The sequence below is a fragment of the Falco cherrug genome, chromosome 20 (assembly GCF_023634085.1).
Source record: "Falco cherrug isolate bFalChe1 chromosome 20, bFalChe1.pri, whole genome shotgun sequence".
Classification (NCBI taxonomy): Eukaryota; Metazoa; Chordata; class Aves; order Falconiformes; family Falconidae; genus Falco; species Falco cherrug.
In genome coordinates this window covers 1,649,634-1,675,327 of record NC_073716.1, presented here as the reverse complement: position 1 = coordinate 1,675,327, position 25,694 = coordinate 1,649,634, and the positions used below count along the sequence as shown (strand labels likewise).

Genomic DNA, 25,694 nt, shown 5'->3' with positions numbered 1-25,694 from the left:
TGAGGGGTTTACCTGCGGGCAGTTACCCGAAGAGGGTTCCCCTGAGGGGTTTACCTGCGGGCAGTTACCCGAAGAGGGTTCCCCTGAGGGGTTTACCTGCGGGCAGTTACCCGAAGAGGGTTCCCCTGAGGGGTTTACCTGGGGGCGGTTGTTACCCAAAGCAAATTTCTCTGAGGAGTTTAGCTGGGGGCAGTTGTTACCCGAAGAGGGTCCCCCTGAGGGGTTTAGCCAGGGATGTTTGTTACCGAAAGCAAGTTTCTCTGAGGGGTTTATCTGCAGGCGGTTGCTGCCCAAAGCAGGTTTCTCTGAGAGGTTGCTGTGGGCCTAAGCTCTTCCAGAACCAGAGCAGTTTGTCTGAGCAGTTGATTTTTAAGGGGAAGCCACCCAAAGCTTGAGGTACAGACCCCACCACCAAGTGCCAAAGCAGGTCTGTGGTTGGAAGCATGTTCTGAGGCAGCTTTGCTGAGAGCTATAACCATCCTGGGCAGGAAGGTCCTTGGTGTCTTTGCACAGCCACTTAGGGGCTGTAATTATTTCAGCACTCTGTGGTTTGTTTTGCATTGCACAAAGCTTTGGTGGGGGTTCAACCAGAAAGGGGGTCTGATGGGGCATGTGAGCTGGCTGGAGGAAGGAAAGGCCAAAGTCATCAACTGTGTTAGCGCTTCACTGTTCTTTTGTGATTTCTCCAATTAGTGCTGAGCAGGAAGAGCAGTCACAATTAAAATAATACCTATTCAAGATGAAATTATAATTACTGTGGGTTGTTTATGCAAATTTGACAAAGCACGTAGGAGCTGAACTGCCACCCTGAATCTCCTGGTCTAAAGGATGTTCTCAACTATAGTTATGGTTCAATACAATACAATTTTCACCTTTCTGGTTTTCTGCTTTTTCATTTATTGCCTTTTTTCTGCTTTTTCTTGTTTTTAGGAAGAGTTGTGCCTTGCTAAGCATGCTGTGAATTCTCTTATGGTGATTGCTCTTTGGGTGTTGAGAAAAACACTTCCAAACAGGCGAGAGTGGTGGCAGAGGGCACATAGCTGGGCCTCCTTTGGCTTTAGTCGCTGAGCTACGCTGCTTTTCGCCATGCTCAGCTAGCAGGACAGACTCACGTGACCACAACTGGAAGGTGATGCCAGCAGCAGGAACTTTCTGAAGCACTCTTCAACCAGCTTTTGAGTTTCTCCTGGCATATTGGAGCCATTAGATCTGATTCTCCTGGAAACAAATCCCCACAAAGCAACATCCCCCTTAACACAGCTGAGGGAAACAGATGCTTTTGGATCAGGAGCTTCCACCTTTTTTTTGTTTTTCTCCCTGAGCAAACTGATTGCTCGGCTTGTTTCTGCAACTAAAGCAGATGTTTCCGTGGTCACATGAGGCAAAGGGGCAGCCTGGCTGGAGGATATTGCTACAAGCTAGAAAGCATCAACATCACATCAATTTCTCATTTGCTTATTCTCACTTGACCTGACCACTCGCTTAGCAACTGCTTAGCAACACCTTCCTTGTGGAGAGGGATGTGGGAGTCTCCCAGGCTTAGTGGTCATGGTTGTGTGATTGAGAGACTTGATTTGCTTCAACAGAAGGGCAGCAGAGTTTTTCCAGCCTGTGAGAAATGGGGAGCTTGACTGATGGGACCGAGTCATCATGGCCTTGCTCTGCAGATGAGGTGGAAGCCAAGCAGAGCAGTGGGGGAGGCTGTAGTGAGGATTACATTTTGCTCTGAACTCTGAGGCATCCCCAACTGGACAAAGCTCTGCATCCTCCCTGGCCCTTCCACCTGCACAGAGAGATTCAGAGCTGACAAGGAGGCAGGCAAAGAGACATTTACATTGAGAAAGCTGAAGGCCAATTTGGCATTGGCAAGAAAGCCGTGGCTCCCATCTGATGAGCAGGAATATTCGTTCTGTGGGGTAAGGAAGTGCAGATATGGGTCTTACAGCGGAAGGTGCAGTTCCAGTCTCCCAGGAGCAGTCAGAGTGGTAGGGAATGTCTCGCCCTGGCTGATGGAGACACAGGCTCAGTTCTAGCAGAGGCTCCCAAAGTATTCAGCTGGGAACTGCTTTTAGTCTGTTAGTGTGGTTTGGCCCCCTGGGAAGCATCAAGTTGAAATGCAGCACTATAATTAACAACCGACAGCTTAAATAATGTAAGGGAGCTGGGAGGCTGGAAAAGCATCTTCTCTCCCAGCAGAGGCTATGGGGGTGGGAAGGCAATGCAAACACTGCCAGAAGGAATTAGTCCCTCAGGTGGGGGCATGTCAAATAGCTTTTAGCATGGGTTCTGATCTGAGGCAGATGACTGTAGGGAGGAACATGGTCAGTTTGGCGCAGAGGTCTTGTTACTGGTGTTTTCCCACTCTGTGGAACAGCACGTACTAGGATGAGGTGATACTTTTCTCCTTCTGTTTTGGGAAGGTAGAAATTACTCTTAATGGATACAGCTGAGCTGTGATGAGTTTCCTGTTCGCTGACTGATGAGATAACGTTTGACTCTACTTCCCCAGTGACCCAGTTGCAGGAAACCAACCAGCTGGGGTTGAACTGCAGCTGGGCCACAGCAGTTCCACCAGGATCAAATGAGGTTTGTGTTGGCCAAAGTCCTCTTGAGCTTTGTTTCCCCTTCACACCTGGGAGATAATTGATAATGGGCAGGCTAGCTATGGTGGCCAGGGACTAGGACTGTGAGGAAGAATTAGTTTAACCCTGCAGGTGTTGTCATCACAGTTGACAGGCTTTTCCATGTATGTGATAGTCACATTCATGCCCACAGCAATGTCTTTCATTCCTCTTCCTCCCCTTCACCACTTCCCTGACCACCAGCAGATGCATCTCTGTTTCCTTCAGCCAATCCCATGAGGAAGGAAAGCAAGCTGTGGCTGAGCCAAATGGTTGTATTTCACTGGGAAATAAGCAGATGGGACAGACAGATGGGAGAACAAAGCTATATATATATTTTTATTGCACAGATCTCTAATAACCAATAAAATGGGTCTGGGACCACAAAAATCTCTGGCATGGTTGCCATGGCAATATGAACACAATTCCAGTGACATGCAGCAAAGAAATCTTTTGTGTTGTTAGAGAGCTTTCTAAAATAAAAATAAATGAGATTTAAATGAGTGATTACGGCTGCCTCAAGGAGCATCTGCCAAAAACTCTGGGCCAGACCATCTACCAGAGTGTGGTATGGGGTTTTTTTTAACAAAATTGCAACAGTGGAAGAGTGTCCTTGGAGCCAAAGCTGAGCGGCCACAGGAGGCCTTACCTTTTGGAAAATTTTATAAATGAGGGGAGTTGACCTGTGAAAGTCTTTGTCTTGTTAGGGTGGTAGAAGTTTACATGGATTCAAAAATAAACTAGACAAATTCATGGAAGGAAAATCCACAGAGAATTACTCAGTTAAACCACAACCAGGCCTGGAAGTCTGAAAATAGTTGGGAGAAGGGAGACTTGTCAGAGGAAAGAGTTGTTCTTAGTTATACAGGTATCTGCCTGCGGCCACTGAAAGACTATTCAGGCCGGAGAGGGTTGAAATTAGAGGGATTAAATGGCATAACAGATTTCTAGGGATACAAGCCATTGTCTGCCCTGCCATCAGTCTGACATTGAGCTGATCGCTACAAGCAGGTGAAATGGTGAATTTAGTTCTCTTGGAGTTTTTCATAAATGAAATCTTGAAAGGAGGCAGTGTGTTGGATGATTCCTTTGTGGGGCTGCTTGGAGTTTCCCTGTATTGCCAACTACCTCTGCAAGAATGTGAAATGGGACAGAAATATTCACAATCTCACCATCCAAGTCTGTTCAAGTGGTGGTAAGATTGCTGTCTGTCACCTCCTGTGTCAGGGCTTGCTGGGTTCTCCATGAGCACATTCCCCAAGGGGCCAGTTCTCTCTTTGCTTTCCTCTGGATTTTCACATCCCATGTTATCAGTCCCCACGGAAGCAGGGCTTGATCGATTTCCTGAAAAACTTGTTCTGCATATTTCACAGCTGAAACACTGTTACCAAGTCTTTGCTGAATGTGTCCTTTCAGAGCAGGGTGGTGGTCTTAATGAGCACTGGCCTGAGTCCCAGAAGCAAGTGAGATTCTGGAACTTGCTCATAGTTTATGGCTGTGGTTGCCTCTGTCTCAGGAGAGTGGTGGTTCACCGAGTCTCTCGCCTTGTGCCGTGGTGTACTGCTGATGATGACCTTTCATGAAAATTAGTTGTTTCTAGTGTAGAAAGACTGGGTCAAAATCCACATCAACGAAGGGTGTTTGGGCACTGCCAGCTCTTTGCATCAAGGAGCCAGAGAGGAGTTGGGACTCTTCTCTAGCAAGCCACAAACACTCTTCTGTCCTCAAAACAGGCATTTGCCCATAGCTTAACAGCAGAGTGGTCCTGAAAGGTGGGTTGGGAGCTGCCTGGGACCAGGTCACCGGGTTGGTCCAGAGCACTGAACCATTTGATGATACCACCTGGGAGCATCTGCCTCTGCTTGTCCTGGCTGGAAACAGAAACCAAGGAGCAACGGCTCTGGTGTAGCTTTTAGCTCTACCCCTTCTTCCTGCCCTTGGTGGGAAGCAGGGCACAGCTGCCCAAGACCAGTGTGGTGTGGATTCGGCCTGCCACATCCTCCCCTGGGCGCCGGGGGAGGCAGGTACCCCTGCCTGCCTTTGGGGCAGGGTCCATCTGCAGTGCAGCTTGGTGTGGGGAGGCAGGCAGCGAAGCAGTGTTTATTCAGAGCAAGGAAGCGAGCTGCTGGGTGAGCTCTGCGTGGGAAGGGAGCTGTGAAGTGTGACGCCTTGGGTGGATGAATTATAGGCAGGCTTTCCTAGAATAGACCGGGTGGAGGTGAAGGGAAATGAATGCCACAGAGATGTGTTGGCCCTCCCCTTCAGGCTTAGCTGCCAGGGGCTGGGGTGCGTGTGATACACAGAAGTGCCTGGGTCTGATCTCTTCCAACAGGTTTCTTCCCCCACTTTCGTGCCTCCATCACTCCTTTGGTTTGCAGATACTCGCATTCACACGCAAAGCTACTACCAGTGCTCCAGTGAGTGAAGGGGTTGCCTGAGCTATGTTGAACCTAGCTGCTGGGAAGTTTCGTGCTGTACTGCTCTGCTCTGTGACTGCTTCTGTGAGGAAGAGGGAGAACTGTTGCCTCTGTGAACATATGGGGATCGCTGCTGGATGAGTCCATCCTCATTCTTCAGTGGAAGCCACCCACTGAGCCACTCCTTTCACCTTTCCAAGGCTGTAGAACACTTTCATTGGCAGAAGAAAGAGGTTTTGTGTCACTGCACCCAGGACTCCTGTAGATTTCCAGGGAACAGGAAAAGAGATAAATCTCTGTCAGATAAAACACCAGACCTTTTTTGCAAGGAATTTTCTGCCTGGGCTCCCCAGTCCTCTGAACTGAAAAGTAGGCTGGGAGCCTCCTAAAGCTCGCCAAAAATTGGTGAGCAGAGCTGCAGGCCTCGCACCATAGCTTTTCCCAGTCCTGAACCAGACTTCTTCCCTGCACAGAAAGGCATCAGTACCAGGCCCTCTGGGACATCTCTGGGTCTGGGGCTCACGTGCTTGCAGTCTATAGTGCTTTTTCACAAATTTTCATGTTACAGACTCATTAGGAAATCTGAAATAATTGTTCTGAGAAAATCCTTCAAAAGCTGACATGCCCAAATGCGTATTGGCTAGCAACAGTTTGAATCGCAGTGTTCCTTCATGCTCTTTGTCTCCCAGACCGCGTGGGCCAGTGTTTAATGCACAATCTGGATTTATCACTGGTTTATCTTAATGCAGGAAATTGTCCAAAAAACCAGAAAAGAAAAGAGGGAGGAATAGGGAGGAGGGCTTATGACTGTTGGCAGCAAATTTTAATTTGGGTTTGGCAGATGAGGAGTTATTCATGGAAATCTTGTCCCGAAATAACACTGAGCCTGCCCTGCGTCAGCCAAGGCAGGCAGGCAGGCACGTGCAGAATTTGTCTCTTCTTCCCAGCCATGGGGCCGAGCAGCACGCAGGGGGTGAGAACAGGCATGCTGGGTCAGACCAAAGGGCATGTGGCTTGGCAGCTGCCTGCAGGCAGTGCTGTTTCTTGAAGCATGTGAGTAATAGGGCAGAGATAGACGGTCTGGCTCCGCTTGTACATGTTCCTTCACCAGGAACAGATTAGGAGTTGTTTTACGGTTTAAAGTCCTGGTGAGGAGATTTCAGTGAGTGTGTCTCACCCCACGCCGAGCATGTTGCTGGCTTTGGCTCCTGCAAACAAACTTGAATCCTGCAGTGCGCAAAAGCACTCTCCTGTATTTCTTTTGTACCTGCTGATTTTTTAATTTCTTTTGAATTCCATCTTTCTAGTTCTTGGAGAGTGGGGAATGAGCTTTCTGAAGTATTTGCTTCCTGGTCACTCTGAAGATCCTACAAACCTCAGCCATTTCTTTCCTGTCCCTGAACTCTCTTCCAGGCTGAAGACATCTAGGTTAGTCCATCCCTGTAGAGGAGCTGTTCTACACTTTGATCTTTGATTCTTTTGAGTTCTGTTAAAGCTGCAACACCGGCACCACATCAGTCCCCAGTCCCTTCTTGCACTGCCATGGGAGAGAGAGAGAAGAGCTGAAACCATAACATTCCTCCGCCAGCAAAGCCAGAGCATCCTGGCTTTTTGTTTTCTTGTAATGGTACAAACAGGAAGGGAGTCTGATAAGGTCCAGGAACTGATAAGGGATAAGTAACAGCCAGGGTCAGGCCCTGGTCCATAGCACATTAAACTGCATACTACAGTACTTCTACAGAAGCTGCGCATCAGTGACATTATAAATGAAGAAACTAAGGCATGCTGCCTGACTGAAACAACTTACTTATCAAGCAGCCCAGAGCCAGGTGAGAATGATCCTGAGCTCTTTCTGCCCTGGGCTGTCACATTGTTGACCAAGACTGGGCTCCAGTTGCCCCAGGAAAACAGGAAAGATCCTTGCAATGTTGGACAACTGCATTGCTTCAAAACATGACTTCTTTTTTACACAGCCTTTGTTCTTGTGTAACAAACTAGCTCTGTTTCATTCAAGGTGCTGCAGGATCAGGCCCTGAGATGCTGACCTTGGCCAGTGACTGGCCAGGTCCCATCCTGTGGAGGCTTGCACCCTTCGCGTGGTCAGCTCTGTAGAGCAAGCCGTGCTGCAGCGTGGGAGCTGTGTAGGTGGCAGGTCTTTCAGAAAGGCCAGGGACAGTTGGAAAACAGACAAGTGCCTGATCTTATTTGAGCCCCACTCCTGCCAGCCTGTTGCATCTGAATGAATGTGGGTACCATGCCGGAGGGAAGGGGAGGATCAAGCAGGTCTGGCTCTCCTCAGGTAGCCAGGAGGCCACCCACTGGGAACCCTCCCAGCCAGCTCTGCTGAAACAGGAGACAGCTGTGTGAAAGGCTGTTGCCCCGCCATCATCTGAGCCCAGACGTGCTCCATCTGGCCAGCCCCACCAGCTATCGTGCTGAGCACACCTGCTGCCTACCAGCCAGCCCGACCCTCAGCCATCTGGCCTGAGACAGCCCAGTTAGAGAGCAACCCCGCAGGTCTCCAGGCTGGGAACTGGGCTAGCTGGTAGGAGCCATTTCATTTGGAGTGAATGCTTGGGAACATGTAGGGAGGGAAGCATAAGAGCAGGGAGATGGTTGGGCTGTGCCATGTAGGGAACCAAATACCTGAAAAACCTTTTACTTTCCAGATTTGTAGCTTTACCACTTCTATTGTTTTTTGAAAAAGGACTTGTATGAGGCTGCTCTCATGCTTTGCCCAGGGAGGCAATGCCAATGTAGTCATTAGCTTCCTTCTGCCTCACCCTCCAGCCCTGTTTCCAATGGGAAAGAGCTGAGAGGGAGGGACCTGGAGTAGCTGGAGGAGCTTTCTGCTTAATTGACTTCACAGTTGCTTTGTGGCCAGCCTCAGCCCCATCCCAGGGGATGGTTAACTCTTTCGTCATGCAGAGTGCCACATCAAAGACCTGTGCTGTGGAAGTGACACTCAGAGTAGACCTGATGAAGGCAAAGAAAGGGAAATATCAAGAATCTTTGCAGCTCAGAGCTCTGCAAGTTTGGCTGAATCCCACCATACCACAGGCCACCCCTCACAGACTTTCTCTGTGTCTTTACAGACCCTTCTCCAAGTCTGGGACAGTTGTCCTTTGTGTGTGGCAGTGTGGAGAGAGATGAAAATCTGAGTGCTGTCCTGAAGCTTTGTGTCCTCACAGCCTTGCTCTCAAATGACCCATCATCCACTCTCTGGTGAGCACTAGGGGCACATCCCTGTGACAGGCCTGACCTTGACATTGCTCCAGGAAAGCGTGGTCTGGGAGGCTGAGCTCCAGGGGCCCACAGAGACGTGGGAGGTCTCCACAGCCACGAGCTGCTGCTCAGCAGCTCAGAGGGAAGGTGTTGGGCTCCAGGCACAGCTCAGCCTCAGCTCTTGCTCACTGGCACCTGTCAGCAGATGCTGGCCCCAAGGAGCTGGAATAGTGCCTGGCTCTTACAACACTGAGTAATTCCCCCGGGGCCAGGCGGGTGCAGCCACAGCAGTGAGCAGCCTGGGATCAAATTTCTTTTCTGCTGCCAATGCTACTTCTATGGGTAAATGAAGCCAGGTCATGGGCTGGCATTGCTTTTCCGCGCTCCCACACGTGTCTCCCTGCATAGCAGAATACTGCTGCGGAATAATGACCAGGCCTTATAGGGCAGTCTGAAATACCTCCTGGCCTATTCTGTCACTTGGAGGAAACTGTGGCTCTGCCCAGCCCCTACGTCTCCCACGTTGCCTTGTTCCTAAGCCCCTGGGTGGCTATGGAGAGGCACAGGGAGATGGCAAGGGCAGAATGTATTTAATCATGAGCATGCTGCTCCTCTTCGCTGTGACACGTTCTGTGCTGTCCAGAGAGGATAAGGGAGCCTAGCCTGCTCCCTGCAGCATTCTTAAGCCTCACAGCATCCCTGTTTCCACGTGCACACACACACGCACGCACACGTGCACACACACACGCACACATGCACACACGCACACGCACACACACATGCGCACACGCACACGCACGCACACACACACACAGTGCCAGCATCCTTCCTGCTCCCCCCACAGAGCCAGACTGGGGCCCTCCCTGCCCGCCCAAGGCAGGAAGGATGCTGGCACTGCAAATAGCAAGTCATTTCCATTTCAGTGCTCCTGCTGCAGGGAAGGGCTGGGCCTGGGTGTGTGGGCGCAGAGCAGCTCCTCTTCGCTTCTCCCTACCTTGTGCTTTTTCTCTGCAGAATTTTCCTGTTATCATATCTGCCCTGCTCCCTCACCTTCATATCTGCCCACCACTATCTCTTTTGCTTTATTCTCCTGAACGCTCTGTAGATGGGGCTTCAGTTACCCCTCCCAGGGCTCTGAGGTGGCAGCAAGCCAGAGAGCCCAGTGCAACACTACCCCAAAGCAGAGTTGCAGCCAGCTGCTCATCCTTCACTTGTGGTCCTCAGGGCCATGAAGCTGGAAGCTGCTGAGCAGAGCCCTTTGAGATCCCCAGGCCCACAAGGGAATGCCCCCAGCTCACAGTGGAAATTAGTCCAGTTCATAGTTCTGTCACCTAGTGTGACTAATTTTTCACCAGCCTCTCTGAGTTCAGTTTCCCTATCTTGGGAAAAGAGGCTCTGACTGCCTGTGATCCTGTGATCCCTACTACTCAATGCCAGATCCTTGAATTCAGGGAGACTCTTCCTCCATCACAGGCAGGGAAAGGCAGGAGAGCCATTGCTGAGCTGTTCTGAGCCCATATCTCTGTCCATCCCTTCTCATCTGTCTACTCGCTGCCAAAGCAGAGGAGTGTGAGATCTCCTAGTGGAAAAACAGAGGGAGAAGGGGGAGAATTGCCAAGTGCAACAAGGCAGAAGCAGGAGGCAGATAGATGCTGTGCCAAACAGAGATGTCAGGCACTCCTTCCGCACCAGGCAGACTGCAAAAGGAGATGGTGTCCTGGCAGCTGAGTGGTGCGGCAGAAGCAGCTCTCTCCTGCCATGGAAACAGAGCTCACAGCGTGGAGCAGGAGCCACCTGCATGGGCTGGTGTGGTTCATACCTGTGTCCCTGCACAGGGCCATTTCTGCTTCCTCTAAGGTATAACCCAAGCAGTTTACAGTCGCCAGCTTTATTGTGCTCCCCTTCTCTTGCTGAAGTGTGCTTCTCTCCCTGCTGAACTTCCGCTGTGCGTCAGCAATCTAGGGCTCCATCTGTCACTAGCCCACCCTCCTTGAACACTGCCATGATGTTTGTGCCCCAGGAGGGGAGGGAAGTGGTCCCTTGCCCAAAGATACTGAGTGATATGCACAGAGGAGAGGCAGTGACACATCAAGGAGCTTCAGAAACTGGCTTTTATCAAAGCTTTGTCTTGCCCGGGTCTTCTATGTGCTGTTAGCGTTGGGTCTGTAAGAAGAATCGTAGAATCATTTTGGTTGGAAAAGACCCTAAGGTCATCAGGTCCAACTGTTAACCCAGGACTGCTGAGTCCACCACTAAACCATGCCTCTAACCCAGTATCAGACACCAGCTGGCAGAAGGAGACTCTGGCCTAGTTTTCCTGTCCTATCTGACTCATCAGGGCAAAAGGAAACAGACTGGGCCAGCAGTCATTGCGGGCAGGTTGTGGGGGGCTCATCAGTGGCTCTGCAAAAGCAAACACTCTACCTCAAGCACCAGTCCACTTCCAAGCCCCATCTTTGGCACAGATTCCTGTAGGAGAATGCCTTGATGTAGGTCAAAAGCCATGAGAAAGCCAGGGGAGAGATGTGTGCAAGGTGGCCAGCACCATGCTCCAGCCTTCTGCTGTCTCCTCAGCTCTGGCGCCAGCCGCGTGCTGGCAGCACACACCATCTCCAAACACCACCTCCAGCGCAGGAGACAGCAGAGGAGGAAACACGGAGGTGACATAAAAAACAGCATTTGCTTTCTTGGCCATCTGTCACAGTGTCGCATTTGCCTTCCCAAACACATCCCAGCTCAGTACTGGCTGGGAAAAACAGGGAGTTATTTTGGTTCATCAGCATCTAGCGGGATGATGGATCCCACGTAGCAAGCAGGCAGGCAGCGTTCGTGTTGGGACTGCTGGCTTCCTTGCAGGGATAGCACACAGCACCCTGTGCACCCCGAGCCACCGATGGGGCTTAGTCACTGCAGGAGTGTCCACCAGCATCTTTGCTGCTCCATGTTGTCTCCAGCTGCAGGGCTCCTCCCTCTGCCTCACTGACCTTCACGATGGAGACTTGATTTGTCTGAAGATTCAGCTGCAGGCTTAAGGCTTAAGGTCAGGCTTAAGGTCAGGGAGATGCAGGCTACTGCCAGCTGGAGGATCCCATGCTCGCACTTGTCTCCCCTGTGATGGCACTAGCAGCAAATGGCTCCTTGCTGTGAGTCAGGCCAGGGAGCTGATCCAGAGAACTGAGGACTAAAAATCTCCAATATTCAGCCAGATCAGCTCCCTGAGCTGCCCCACTGGTGGGCACAGGAGAGGGGAAGGGAGGAGGGAACCCCCTTCTCCCGTGGCGCGTGCACTGGTCTGCGGTCATGCAGTTGCAGTTTCAGCCGGTGTAAGTGTGCAGTCAGCGCAGGACCCGATTTAGCTAAGCAGGGCTTTGCACGGGGGACTGTGCACACTTGGCGCGTGTTCTCAGCAGCTCCGCAGGTCTCTGGCAGCCTGCAGACAAAGCAGTGAAGTGCTTGGCACCAGTTTCAATCCCAGCACAGCACAATGGGCTCCCTGTGTTCAGCGTGAATACAGCAGCCATGCCAGAGCTCTCGGGCCTTCAGGAGATGTTTTCCTCAAGTCCTGCTCTGGGTGCACTTCCCCAGCTGTCTTCTCATTTTCCTAGTCATGAGGCAGAGTCCCGCGAGCAGACACAGCGAAGGCTGGCAGAGTTTTGACACATTTCATAAGGAGCATTAATAGCGCAAAACTGGAGGCTGTGCTGTTGGAGGACGTCGGCTCCTTCCATATTCCTTTCTCAGGCAATTCATTACCCAGCTGAAATTATTCCTTGGTTAAAAAGACAGGTAATTCTTTTACATTGAGCTTGGGATTTCAGGAGGAAATAACTTGCCGGAGACCCACACAAAGCAAACCATGATAAGAATGGCTTAGAATTTATTACCCTAGGATATTTTTAAGTGGAATAATTTCCTTGAAGTAGCCTGGATTCACAGAGAGATTCCCCCAAGAGGGCAAAGGGAGCAAATCTGAAGGGAAATGGGGTGAAGAAAGTTGGGGAGGGGCAAGAAAAGGAGGTTAGACATTTTGGCATAGGCAAAATGACAAGGGCCAGTTTTGTAACAAGAAGTTATTGTCTTGTCACATTGCAAAAAATGGAGATTAAAACAAGGGAGAAAAAGCCTGAGAAATGGAAATGACGCGTGGCAGCTGGACTAAGGCAAAGCAAGCCAAGTTTTATCACAAGATTTTAATGTTTTGTCTCTTTCTGTTTATTTCCCAAGCTCCAAAATTACCCATCGGCAGGGAACCAATGCCACATACTCCCACCATCTCTGCATTGTGATCCAAAGCAGGAGTAAAGCTTCCCAGCTCCACTGTAGTGAATTGATCTAAACTGAAGACTTTATGTTGAATAAGGTAGCAACAGGTCCCACATAAGTTGCTTTGACCAGGGCATTTTTTACTGTTGCAGCTGACAGAGTCAGTGGCATGCTGCCTGTGTTTCCCAAAAATGCCTCCTTGCACCCAGAAAAGAAAAGCAAGGGAGAAGCTACCAGAAAATCAAGGGGTTTCTGCACAAGGACTGTTAGGTGGCTTGAACAAAGGAAACGAGGATATGTAACACATTTGCAGACACCCCACACAGGGAGGAGAGGTATGAGTAATGTAAGACAAGATAAGAGTTTGAAAGGAGCCCGGTAAAATGGAGAAATGGTGCTGAAATAGCCCCTGTGATGAGGTTCACTAGGAATAAACGCGGAGTTCCACAAACCTGCATTGGTCATCAGCTATGCAAATTGTGGGTGGGGGACAATGAGCTAGGGAGCAGCTTATACAGGAATGGTCCTGGCATTTTAGTGGATCCAAAGCCAAGAGCTCTTCTAAACCTGTTTTTTGGGGAGCTTGAAAAATACCTTTCACAATGTGACAGCCTTTCCCTCCTCTTCTCTGTAGCAGGACACAGTTCCTGTTAGTTGTGCTAGCGGTGTTGCCTGAGGGTCGCTGGCGAACCAGAGAATGAACTGACCAACGTGAAAACCTCTGTTTAATGTTAGTTTGCTGTGGTGTTTTTTTTCATGTTCCCTGATCTGGTTCGCAGCATGACTCCCCTATGTGTGAACTGGGGAGGCATGAAGAGACAGCAAAGATGCAAGGAGCTGGGGATGCTCTAAGCTGTAGCTGCCATGAGCTTTAGCACATGAAAGCACAGTCCTAAACAATCCCCTCCTCCAGAAATGGCCATAACTGCGAGGCTCAGCCGGGCATTTCCACCATCACAAAGAGGAGAAAGCTGATGCTGAGCTTTGTCTTTGCTGTTCTTCGATTTCTTCATCCCACAACCCCCTGCACATGAGGAGGGAGCTATAAAAAGGGACTTCGGCCCAGTGCGTCTAAATGGCCAGCTGTGTTTCTTTGTGTTTTGTTGCCAGGTATTGTTCCCTCCTGACTGTTAAAGGGTAACCTGGTATATACCTTGCAGAGAATAATGGAACTATTAGTCATCCTAAAGCCCTGAAATAAGACACCTGCAGGCAGCAGGTCTGAGCCATTTCAAGTAACTGCGCATGTGGCAAATTCCTAAGAAGCCAAGGTTCTTACTAACTTCTCTCTTCCGTCAGCCTTTGCTGCTCCACGTAGAGCCAAGGAGAAGGAACTGGGTTTGTTGTGGCTCATCCAGCCATGCTGGAGACTTCATCTCTAGTGTAAAGTGCTTTGAAAAAAGCACCTTAAACACAAGAGGATGGACTGGGCACAGCCGTTCTTACCACTGTGAAATGTGGTCAGTGCAGAGAAGGGAAAAGTAAGGTGTCAGGTCTTGACTTGAAACTGTAGCAACATCCAGAGCTGCCTGTCACCTCAGAGCTGCCTTCTTTCTTTTTTCTTTCCATCCACTCGGGAAGCACATAAAGCTGGAAGGTTTTAACACCAAAGCAAAAGAAATACCCCTAGTGATACATCCCAGGTAGATGGAAGTGTGAAAAAAAGCCACAAACTACAGGAATGGTGCAACTGTGGTTAGTATCTCCCTTCTGCACCTCCTGCCAGCCCCAGTGATTATTACATTTCTGTACAATGAGATGACAAACAGTCAGCTCTGAGTGAAATGTGTGCATAATTTTTCATCCCCCCCATGCCTTGTTTCCCCAGGCACTTTATAAACTCCATAATGAAATGCAGCCACCTGGCACACAGCACGCTGCCTAGCAGTGAGAAGAAGGGAAACTTGAGCCAAGGATACAGAATAAGTCCAGCATTTTTCTAGGCATGGTCCTTCAAGCACTGCAATGAAAAGAACAACCTTGTGTTTGTTTGTTCCTACCTGTACAAGTCTCTCTGAAGCATCCCTGGCCACTGGGAAACTGCCATCTGTACCAAATACCATGAAACAAGTATGTGGAGTCTCACAAGGGACTTGCTAGAAAAGTTGTGTGCACCTGGGCAAGGCAACCTATTTCCTGAAGCTCCTTATCCAGAATCAGTGCATCCCTTCGCCATGTCACATTCATGGTGGAGATACTCAGTTTCATTCAGGTAGAAGGCAGCTCCAGTACAACCAGAAGCTACCAAATCTATGGATTTTTACCAGAAAGCATTGCCAAGGCAGATCTAGAAGTGTCACTGCCAACTCCAACATACACCCTAGAGGTTTCCATCAGCCCAGGACAGCCCTGATCATGAAACAGAGCTTCTGGAAACTCACCAGCTGAGACAGGCTGGGCAGCAGAGACAGGAGAAGGGGCAACCAGCAGAGTTGACTCAGCACTAACCGAACGCAATCAGTCTTTGAGGCCAGCCAGCTGCTTGCATGCTGTAAGCATGATGGAGGCAAGTGGAGATTAAAGCTGTTGTCCTTTCCAGCTGTAACTGTCTGGCATGCTGCAGATGGCCCAGGGTAGGTCCTGTCACATGGATTTTTGGCATGCTCCCATCTGGTTGTGTGAGGTTTAGTGGCCCTCTGGCTCCCCGGTTTCTGAAGTGTGGGATGAAGAACAATGAGCCTTGCTGCGTACATGGGTCACTAATCCATCCTCACTGCAGCCTGGGGGTTTAGGGGTTTTAGCATCTTGCTGGAGATGAGCTGGGCCCTGCAGAGTATTGCAGGTCAATGGGTTCAGTTTCCAGGCTGGTCCTTGCACAATGCTGTGGCAGCTGGCCTAGCGCATGCCAAGCTGGATGGCTGGCTGTACTGGGAATTCATTGCATCCAATTAGTCCGATTTTCAATTATCTGAGAGAATGAACTTAGCTAATTAAAGCCTAATTACATTTTGCCTGCTTCTTCAGCTGTCTTGTCCTATTAAACCTGCATTTTGGGACTCTGCAAGGCAAGAGGGGAGTACTTAGAGCTGCACAGAAACCTGTAAGTTGTGAACACTTGTGGGGCCTGCCAGAAAGGATGACTCTGGATTTAACCCCACATGCATGAAAGCTTGAGCCATGCCAGGACAGAGAGCCAGCATCCAGCACCAGCCAGGCAGCTGTCACAGAAAGGGAACAGTGCCCTGAGCTTGCTTTCATGCACACCTTGTTTTCCTGGAAGGTGAAGTGTTCTGCACAAGCACCTGCATTCATCCTCACACCCACGCTTGTGTACCAGCCTTGAACAATACCAACAAACACACTAAGGTAACAAAATCAGCTCTTTAATGAAGAAGCAAGAGTTGTGTAGCTCTGCAGTTCCAGCCCCTTTTCCAGAAAGATCACTCTAGTTGCCTGCTGTCACAGGGTAGATGTTTCTCCTGCCTCTTGTTGATTATTGCCTTGATCATCTCCACTTCCAGTGTCATGTCCACAGTTAGAATGAGGTGATAACTCATGTCCTCACAGTATTGAACCCTTTCAGAAGAACTGGAGCATCACAGGAAGGATGGATCTTGTCTCCTTTTCCCCTACAGTCATTCAGAACAAAACCAAAAGTGGTGTTCACTGAAGGCACATATCAGCAAGGCACAGCTGGTGCTGCATAAATCATAAACAGCCCCTGAGCCCACGTGGAAAGAAAAGGCAGATCTGACAAGGGATTCAGGTGCTGTGTCCTCTACTCTCACAGCTCCTTGCTAGGAGAGTAAATAGACCTGCAGAGTTGGTATCTTCAAAGATTGTTGCTGGGGCAGAAGAACCCCATTCATCTGATAAGTGATATTGAGATAGATTTGATTAACTCAAAAAGAGGAAACTTGTTTGATTTAATAGCTGCTCCCTGACTACACCCCAACAGAGAGCGCTTTGCCATGTCCAGGACTCAAGATCCTGACCAGTTGAACATGGTAGACAGAGTGCCAAAACAGCTGCCTTCACCTTGGAGTCATCTGTGACCTGCAGCCAAGATTGCCATGCAGACTCATCTCTCAGCTTCTTGCACTACTGTGCTAAAACCTCTGTTATTAAAAAGTCATTTTTGCTTTGTTGTTGATTAACCTGCCTTAAATTAATGACATGAAAATGTCATCCACTCTAATGAGCTTCTGGGAAGGATGAGAGCTGCAAAGGCATCTCTGAAGCTAGACTTCTGTTGTTCTTACAACCTGAAATACATGTAGATGAGCAGCGTTTTTCAGATCAGAGACAGTCACTTTAGATATGTGTTCACGTCTTTGAGCGTTGCCAGTGCCCCCACCGCTTTCCAGCATGTTGACAGTGATGTCTTCAGGGATGTGCCAAACCATACTGATTACTGGCAGCATTCTGATTTTCTCTTAACTGCATTTTCCATAACCATGTGTTCATGGAACAAACAAGTCCAAGAAATTGCCTGTCTCTAAAATCAGAGCAGCGCAAACTTGACCAGACTGCTGGGGAATTGCTTGGCTAAGTCATCTTCATGGGGGAACTAGTGTGAACCCAAAGATGTATTCAACACCATGGAACAGGCAGTTGTTAAGGCTGCTGAGGATGTCGTGTGCTTCCCTGTGTTCACTGTTTTTCCAAAGACATATTCTCCAGGACTAAAACCAGGGGTTTCCAATCCCTCATTCATACTTGAGAAAACCAAGTTGGATTCAGAAAGCCAAACAACTGCTTTGAGGACATCTACATTTACATGTGAATCCATTAAATCTGAGATATCACCCTGCACAGACAGCATGGTCCAAAGCAATGTCCTTGAATGCACTGTGGTCTTTTAACTATGTCATTTTGCCACTGCCCAGGGACTGTTCAGGTCAGGCTGTCGGCACAGGTCTGGACCATACCAACAACCGTTCTCACAGGTTAACAGTACCATCAGGCAAGTTCCAGTGCCCAGGAACATCCCTGGCCCTGTTCAGTTTCCTAGTACAGATGGAGCTGTGAGATCCATATTTTATACAGAGGACTTGAAATGCTCACACAATTCTGTAACAGCTCTGATTTGGAAACAGGAAGAGGGACAACCCACATTTATTTGGAAGTGAGGAGCTTTCTGTGCCCCAGATTTTGTCGTGTGCGCCCGGTGCTCTGCACACCTCAGTAGGGAGCAAGCCCTGTGTCAGGCTAGCAGCTCCAGGCAAGGTAGAGCACAGGGCCAGGGCAGGACAGGGGATCTGAGGAATTCCATGCCAAAATACCATCAGCAGCCACAGCGGCAAAGCAGCTGGAAAGACACAGAAACTGGGAAATGTTTCCCTCTGAGATGGAGAAACTGGTAGGCAAAGTCTTGGAAGCTGTGAGGCAATGCTGGCTCTTGAATTCTGTCATCTTTTGGCCTCAGTTCTCCCTGAGTACTTGACTCTGATAGCATCAACTTGTCCCTCTCTGGCAGAGCTAATGGACTACAGAGGCTTTATCTGGAGGCTAATAGCTCTCACAAAGTGGGGACAAGAGAACCATGCTGAGCTGCATCGGGCATTAACGGACCAATGTTCCTGAGTAATTGCACTGTGTATTTCAAGCCATCTCTTTGCTAAGTGAACCCCTACATGCACTGCCACAGCTTCCTTAATAGAGAACGGGCTCACAAAGCTGTTGATTTAACCAGCACTAAATTAAAATTCAATATGAGGATCAAATGGACAAACCTGACCCACTTGCCAGAGGGGATGGCTTGGGAGGGGAGGTGGAAGTAGGTTTTTGCCCACTGATGGAAGGGCAGGAGGGAGACACAGGAGATTTCCATTCTTGCTTGATGAGTGCCCCTTTGCTTGGAGACCTCCCCAGAGCTCAGGAAACCTGTGTTTTCTTCTTAGGTCTGTCATGTGGCTTTAAGAAAAGTGCTTTGTTACCTCCTTCCCAGCCTCTGAACTGCCTGCCTCATCTTGGAGACCAGCTTTGGGACCTTCATCACTTGGGAAGCAGGTAACTGTAGGCAGGCTGCAAACTGGGATCACAGCATCCTTCTGTGGGCTTGGCTGGGATGAGGGCTTGTCCGTGACTGCTCTCTTGTGCATATACACTTTGAGAGACAAGTGTCCTTCCCGTTAGCCAGCTGGGGACACACCTGAAGCCAGCCCAGAGGTCTGGAAGGGAAACCAGGTGGTGGAGGAGCATCCCAGACCCATCCATGAGAGGGGTCCAGCCCCTCACCCCTCACAGCACTCAGCTTCAGACCCGCGGAGATCCACTCCAGCCATTCCCCAGGCTTTCCAGGGCAACGTGTGTCTGGAGCAACCTGGTTCCCCCCACCTACCTACAGAACAAGCCCAGAACTGCCAGACGAGAGACAGGAAACTGCTACTTACTTAATTTGATTTTATTTTACTTCTTTTTTATTTTTTGGGCTTTCAGAAATGTGTTCAGTCTGGATTGAGGTTACAACCCGGGTAATGCCTCCCTGCCTAAAAAAAAGGCTGTAACCATAACAACCTGACTCTGCGCTTCATTACCATGGCAATTCTCAGGAATTATTAAATACTGTGTATGTTTGGTGCACCTGCTCCAGTACATCTGGTGCCAGGCTCAGGTTGGGATCCTCCCTCCCCCCTAATCTGTTTGTCTGTCTCTTCTTGTTTAACTCTTTCACTGCCCTCAACCAAGACTGCCAGGGCAGGGAGAAGGAGGTGGGTATGGTTTGGGACTTGGTTTGGGTTTTTCCCCACTGCAGGGAGGACTGTATGACCAGAGTTTCTGCATTTGCTCAGGTGGGTCAAGCCACCTCTTTGTTTCTCCAATTGTAAAATTGGTGATTACAGAGGTAGAGGATTTATCTTTGCAGGCAGGCTGCTCAGCAGGGAAAAATGATCTCACAATTGCCTTTCTCTGCTGCCTGTCTAGAAATAAGAAATTCCAGCTGGAACAGAATTGCGGCAAGTGGGGACCAGCCCAGAGACAGGGAACTGTTCCTGAAGCAGGATGGTGAAGATCCAGTGCGGGTTGCTCTTGGTGGGGGTCAAGAAGCAGTTCTCCATTAGTAGGACAACTTATACTGACCATGTACTACCTAAAATGATGATTGCTTTCAGCAAAGAGATGCAGAGTAGATGAACCAGTGGCTCAGACCAATGTGGCCTGTCCCACAGAACTGACCCGGTATCTTGTATTCCACTGCTAGGAGATGATTCTAAATGAGACTCAATGGCTGGTCCTCACTCGGTCACTGATGTGATGATCCACGTAAACATGTCCCTTCTCTCCCTGTCTCTCTGCTGTACTTTATAGCCAGCAGTGTCTCTCAATCATACTTGTACAGCTCCTGGCACCCCAGTGACGTTCTAGAAGCTAAGATGCTACAAGTAACAATTAAAAAAAAAAAAATCAAAATAATATTCATTATATTCAGCCTCATTCCAAAAAAAAAACCCCGCTTAAATTTTCTTGGGAGCCAGTATCCGCTTGTGAGCTTAAGCTGAATAAGTAGGTGTGAGATGGAAAAAATGCAGCTATCTGTGGGGAAGGGCAGAAAGAGCCCTATGGTCTGCTTTCCTTACACAGGCCCTGGAGTAACCACCTCATCCTCTGGCTGGAGGACTCGTGCCTCTAGGGCAGGACAGCTGGATTTCCAGGGTCTGAGATAGCAGCTCTTCCCCTGAGATCTGGGGAGCATCATGGTGCCCTCAGCACCTTCTTTCCACCGGGCATGACCTGCACTGGCATCTGCTTTGTGCGAGCAGGATGGGGAAGGAATCGGGGCAGCTAAAACAGCAACCATGACCTCACCTCAAGAGGGTCTTTAGACCCCAGATCTCTAACCCGGGGGTTCCCTCACCATGCCAGCCCTCTGTTGCCTTCCTTCTGGTCTCCCCTTGCCATACCAGTGCTGGCATCAATCCTCCAGAGATCTTATTTTCCCCAAGTAATTCCTCCTCTCAGTGGGGTAATCAGCCTTTTATTGGGAATCTAACAGGATGGGACTTCTGTGCAAATCTCTTAAACCCACTGCAAGACAGCAGCCCAGTAACCCCATGTGGACACGTGCCATGTAGTATGGTGCCCACCAACTGCTTTGCTCTGCTGACCCTCCTCTGTTGGTCCACATGGACACACAGACATGTATGTACATAACGCAGACGTAGCCCTTATGGTCAGGAAAGAGACACAGCACAACTAGAGGATGAATAAGCCAATGTAAAGTTGGGCTCTTGTCCCAAGGGGCCATGGGCAAACACCTGTGCAAGCTCCCCCTGTCTCAGTAGGTTCCCAGCTCTGCTTGCTGGGGCATTACTGCTCCTCCACCTCATGTATCCATGACCTTCCTGTGGCTGACGTTTCTCACCCCCACGCCCCACTCCTGGATGTGGCATCTGAGGACACTTGGCAAGTTGGTGGCTACGTGGGATTGCAGAGCCATGTTTCCCCACTGGGAAAACACATCAGCTCTGACGGCCTCTGGCAGAGCAAGGCAGGTAGGGACAGCTGAGACAATTTGACCAGCATCTTCACTCAGGGCATTGTTGCAGACCAGTTAAGGTGATTTTGATAGGTTCTTTGTATTAGCAGCTCTTCCCGTGCCTTGCTTGCATTGCTAACACTGGAAGGTTTCTTCCATCTTCCCTGAATTCTCCCTGAACTCATCTTTGGGCCATGGCTGGTGGATGGATCGCCAAGAGAGACCAAATGCCAGCCTAAAGCAGAAGCTGGGTGAGAGTTTAGTGACTACATCTGGGCTGTCCTCTGACAGCACAGCAACATGAAGATGCAATTACACAGTTAGGTTATACATGCAAGTACAGTCCTAAGTGTGTGCAGAGCTGGGTCATCATATGCATTGGGGATTATTTGCATCTCAACCTGAAAACGTGACCAGGCTGTGCTCCCACCAGCGGTTTGCACTCATATGCAAAGGAGTCAATGGCCATAACACCCCCTCCCACAGCAGGGACCAAAATCCCCTTCCACCCTGCTGTGTGAAGCCACTTTTACATCTGTCCGCATGACAGCAAACCCTCGGTGCCGAGAAGGCTGCTCAGGTGTGCAGACCTACAAGCTGCTCATGAAAATCAGAGCCCTGCCTGTTCAGCCATTTTACTGGCACCAGCAGGACGTTTCAGAGCTTTGAATCCCAGGTTCTGGTCCTGCTGCCATGTTGTCTTTGTGCCCTTAAGGCATCACAGACCACAGGTTAGTGGGAGCAAGCAGTGACAGTGCTGCAGTAGTCCTGCTCTGCATCGGGTTTAGTCCACCAGTACCCTGTGGGAACCTTGCAGAAGGTGCCCAGCAAATACTGATTAGTTACAAAATGTACTCTAATCTTGTTCCTCCTTTTGGGAAAGGCAGAGAGCTGTTCTTCTGGATTTACATCCAAGTACATCAGATCATCAGCTCCTCCAGCATCCAGGATTGCTTTCCCACTACAGAAGTGGACCCAGCAGGAATACTGTTGGTAAAACAAAAGTCAAATTATTTCCATCTCACACCCACAGACAGAGCTGTAATTCCATCACAGAACAAAGGTCAGGAGTCCTCCTCCTCTCACATAATTTAGTTTTGACAGCTCGTCAGGATCAGAGGAGCTGGAGATTTTAGCTTGGAGGCTGAAATCTTGCTTTGCAAGAGGTGCTCAGTGCATCTTCATGAATCTCTGCTACAGCACTGTGCAGGTATTTAACACAAACCTGAAATACATAATTCCTGATGAATTGATTTGCTGCTGGTAACTGATACTTGCCTGTGAGAAATGTATGGTAGTTTCTGCTTTAAAGAAACATGTCCAGTTAGAGTTCGGTTGGAAGGTGAGATGATTATATCTGGAACTGGGATTGGAATACCTGAACTCTGCACACACAGAGAAAGAAAATGAAGACAACACAAAATTCTTTTGAAACAGTTTCTTTTTTTCCTGAATGTTCACCAGTTTTCAAAAAACTACAAAAACCTCAAAGACTGTAACAATATAGCACTTGATAAAAAGGCTGTTTTGTACAAAAACAAGCATGCTTTAGTTTTGGGGTTGGAGTGGGTTTTTGTATTTATCTGGGTTCTTTTCTTCCTTTAGCATAGTGTGAAGAGAGAAAGTACCAGCTTATTTAACAGGTTAGCTCAGAAAAATAAGGAAAAACATGCTTTCCCCATTACAAAATTTTACCAGAAGATTCATGCTTGAGGTCCGAAATACAAACAGACTGACACATTTTGAAGCATGCAGACTTTGTTGTACAACCCACACATAACTTCCCTTCCCCTTCCCCATGGTCAAAGATGTGGTCCATGACATGTGTTTTGCTTTCCCTTTAGTTTGGTTTTTTTGGTTTTTTTTTGTAGTGAGTTATTCGCTTTTTTTTTCTGTCTTTTTTTTTTTTTTTTTTTTTTTTTTAGCCCTAAATCCCAGGTAGTGGTATCCAAGGTAACAGCAGAAAAAAGTCCAGATCTGCACATTATCACTGTTTCTGTAAGTTTCATGCAAAACTTAAGCCATTTCTGCATGCAACACGATGCTGGTCATTTATTGTGCTTCATACAACTGAGGGGAGACTTCCCCATTCACCACAACAGTTTGTTGATTGGTGACTGCAGGTTTGCTTTCCCATGGACACAGACATATTAAAAGACCCCTCCCACCCTCTCCAGTCCCCCCCAGCTGCCCCAAACACATGGGAATGTGCATCTCAGCACCAGGTCCAGACAGTTCACTTGCCTACAAAAGCCCGGTGCCTTCAGTAAAGTCCTATGATTGCAGCTCCCACGTCCTTGGAAGGTCTTCGGTCCTTCACCAGAAAGTTAATCATGCTCTCCGACTTGATGAGCAAGTTGCAGCCCAGAAAGAAGATGCCAAACATCACAGTCAAGGAGAGGACACAGAGGACAGCGATCTGCACCACCCGTGTGATGTAAAGGCTCCTCTCATCGGGTGCCAGGACCGAGGAGCTGCCATCGGTCGCCAGCACTGAGCTGGTCCCGTTGCAGCAGGCCATGAGCATCCCCAAGCCCTGGGTCCTGTTGGGGTAAGCTCCCTGCTCTAGGAGAGTCTGGTTGAAAAAGGATCCATTCATGGTCTATGCGCGATCCCAAACCTCTGGGGAAGGCAAGTGGAAAGCTTGCTGTCCCCCTGCCCACCCCTCACACGCCAGGGCTGGGTGCCGTGGGCCGGCGGGCTCCGAGCCACCTCCTGCCTTGCTCTCGCAGTGCCTCGGACGGGAGGAAACTTCCTCGAGGCTGCGAGCAGGTGGGAAGCCAATTTGTGCAGCCGAGGGATGGCTCGCTCCCGGATCCCTCCTGGCACAAGCAGCGTTAGCACAAGCCCCCAAACAAGGAGAAAGAGAGAGCGAGAGAAAAGGCGAAGGGGGCGCGGGGGAGAAGACGGCAGCTGAAGATCACCCCATGCCTCCTGCCCTCGCCGCTGCCCCGAAGCTGCCACCCCAAGGCACAGCCCGTTCCCCGCCGGCTCTCGCGCAGGAGGGAGAGCTGATTCCTGCCGGCTGGGAGCTCCACAAATGCAAGTTCCACGCTAAAGTCTTCACCGTGTTCAAAGAAAAAACAGCAACTCCACCCCCTTCCAGCCTCCCCCCAGGACCGCCTTCCTCCCCCTCCACGCTCACCCAGGCTGCCCACCCCTTCCCCACGCCTGTGCACCCCCTCTCTGCCCTGCCACGGGTGCCAGCACCCACCCCTGTGCCACCCCCAGGTGGGGGCTGACCCCTGAGGCCCTGCGCAGCGTCACCTCACTCATCCTTCCTCCCGGCTCCCCCGCTTGCTCCCAAAAGCAGCCCCCACGGTCGATGTTTGTCCTGGGCTGCTGGCAGGTGCCTGCCCCCCCCACGAAGGCTCCCGTGAGCCTCGGGTCAGTGCTGCTCTCGCTGATCCCCGCTTGCTGCTGCGTGCCACCCACTCCTTAGAGCAGCGCCGGCCGAAGCCAGCCCTGGCCACCCCCGGCTCTGCTCAGCGATGCCTACCCTGTGCCTCCAGATGAAAGCTGAATCCTTCCCTCTTCCTGCATCCTTATCTTCTCTGGCTGGGGGTTTCCACCCCAGGCACCTTTGCCTCCCTCTTCTCCCTCTCCTGCTCCTTTAGCCCCTTTGAAGGGGAGCGCTGCACCGCTGCACCCCGATCTCTGCCCAGTACCCCTGCCCTGCCCTGTCCCCAGCCCTGGGTCCTACAGCAGCATCACGGCTGCACCCAGGGCTGGAGCACCACAGACCCCCTCGCCCAGGCCCCTCAGCCCCAGCGAGGCAATCCCAGGGGGAGTTTCATCGCGCTTCCCTCCCTGTGTCTGCGTAAGCCCCTGAAGTGACACCACAAGTCGGGGTGTCCAGCCATGCCTGGCTCAGTCCCGACCCTGTAGGTCCCAGGGCTGTGCCCGTGTTACAGCCGTGTCACAGCTTCTCGGCTTCACCCATCAGCTTTCGCCTGGAAAGGCGCAGGGAGGGCACAGAACTGCAGCTCACCCCCCAGCCACCATGTGAGGACCTTGTCCTCATTTATCTGTGTACCTCTTGGCTTGCCTTCTTTGCCCAGCCCCCAGAAGGGGATATTCCTAAGCCTAAGATGAGAAGTGATAAATTGCAGCTAAAGGCGGGCACGTGAGGCTGGCTGGCCGCAGGTGGCCAGTGGCTTGGGACAGAGAGTGTCAATCGATTTTCATTTTCGGCAGCTGGGACCTGTGCCCCTGTTCTGCTGCTGTGACTTCAGGGGCTCAAAAAACAGTTGCTCTGTGTTTTACTTGTTGCTTTTTCCTCCTTGTTTTGCACTTGGCATCTCTCTCCCTAAAGGGCTGCCCGACCTGCGAGAGCAGTTTGCAGCAGAAGCGCTTGCAGGAGGGAGGCCAAAAGCCCTGATCGAACAAGAGCATCTGCTCCTGTTTAACCTGAGGGCCTGGAATAATCCCCACGGGAAAGCAGAGCATCCCCCCTGCCCCAGGGCGGGTGGGAGCTCCTCTCCCCTGCTCGCTCCCAGACTGAAGGAGTTTCTGCTCCCTCTTGTGGCTCCAGCTCCAGCCTCTCCTCTCCCCCGCACGCCTGAGCATGGCTTCGAGCTGCTGCACCCACAGCAGTGATGGGGGGGGGGGGGGCTCTGGGCTCCCCAACACCCTCCTGCCTGCTCCGTGCCTTCATCCAAGCAGGGACTTAAATAGCCCAGAGCATCCCACTGCCTGTTACGAGCGCCTGGAGTTAACAGCACGGCGATGTTTCCAGGACAAGCAGTA

General features: G+C 50.3%; 1 protein-coding gene and 1 long non-coding RNA gene across 2 annotated transcripts; one reads left to right on the top strand and one right to left on the bottom strand.

Moving 5' to 3' along the window:
- Nucleotides 1-935: 935 nt before the first annotated feature.
- LOC114015932 (uncharacterized) lies at nt 936-22,791 on the top strand. Its single transcript, XR_003560121.2, has 3 exons — nt 936-1,916; nt 18,370-18,478; nt 19,394-22,791. It is a non-coding gene; the product is annotated as an uncharacterized LOC114015932 (long non-coding RNA).
- A 71-nt stretch (nt 22,792-22,862) lies between these two features.
- On the bottom strand, nt 22,863-24,024 carry RPRML (reprimo like). The gene has a single exon (XM_005439422.3). The coding sequence runs from the start codon at nt 23,542-23,544 to the stop codon at nt 23,209-23,211; it is 336 nt and encodes a 111-aa protein (XP_005439479.1). The 5' UTR covers nt 23,545-24,024; the 3' UTR covers nt 22,863-23,208.
- Between the last annotated feature and the right edge of the window lie 1,670 nt (nt 24,025-25,694).

Bases quoted from the DNA above. Each gene is read 5' to 3' on its own strand.
- RPRML (XM_005439422.3), bottom strand. From the start codon at position 23,544: ATGAATGGATCCTTTTTCAACCAGACTCTCCTAGAGCAGGGAGCTTAC.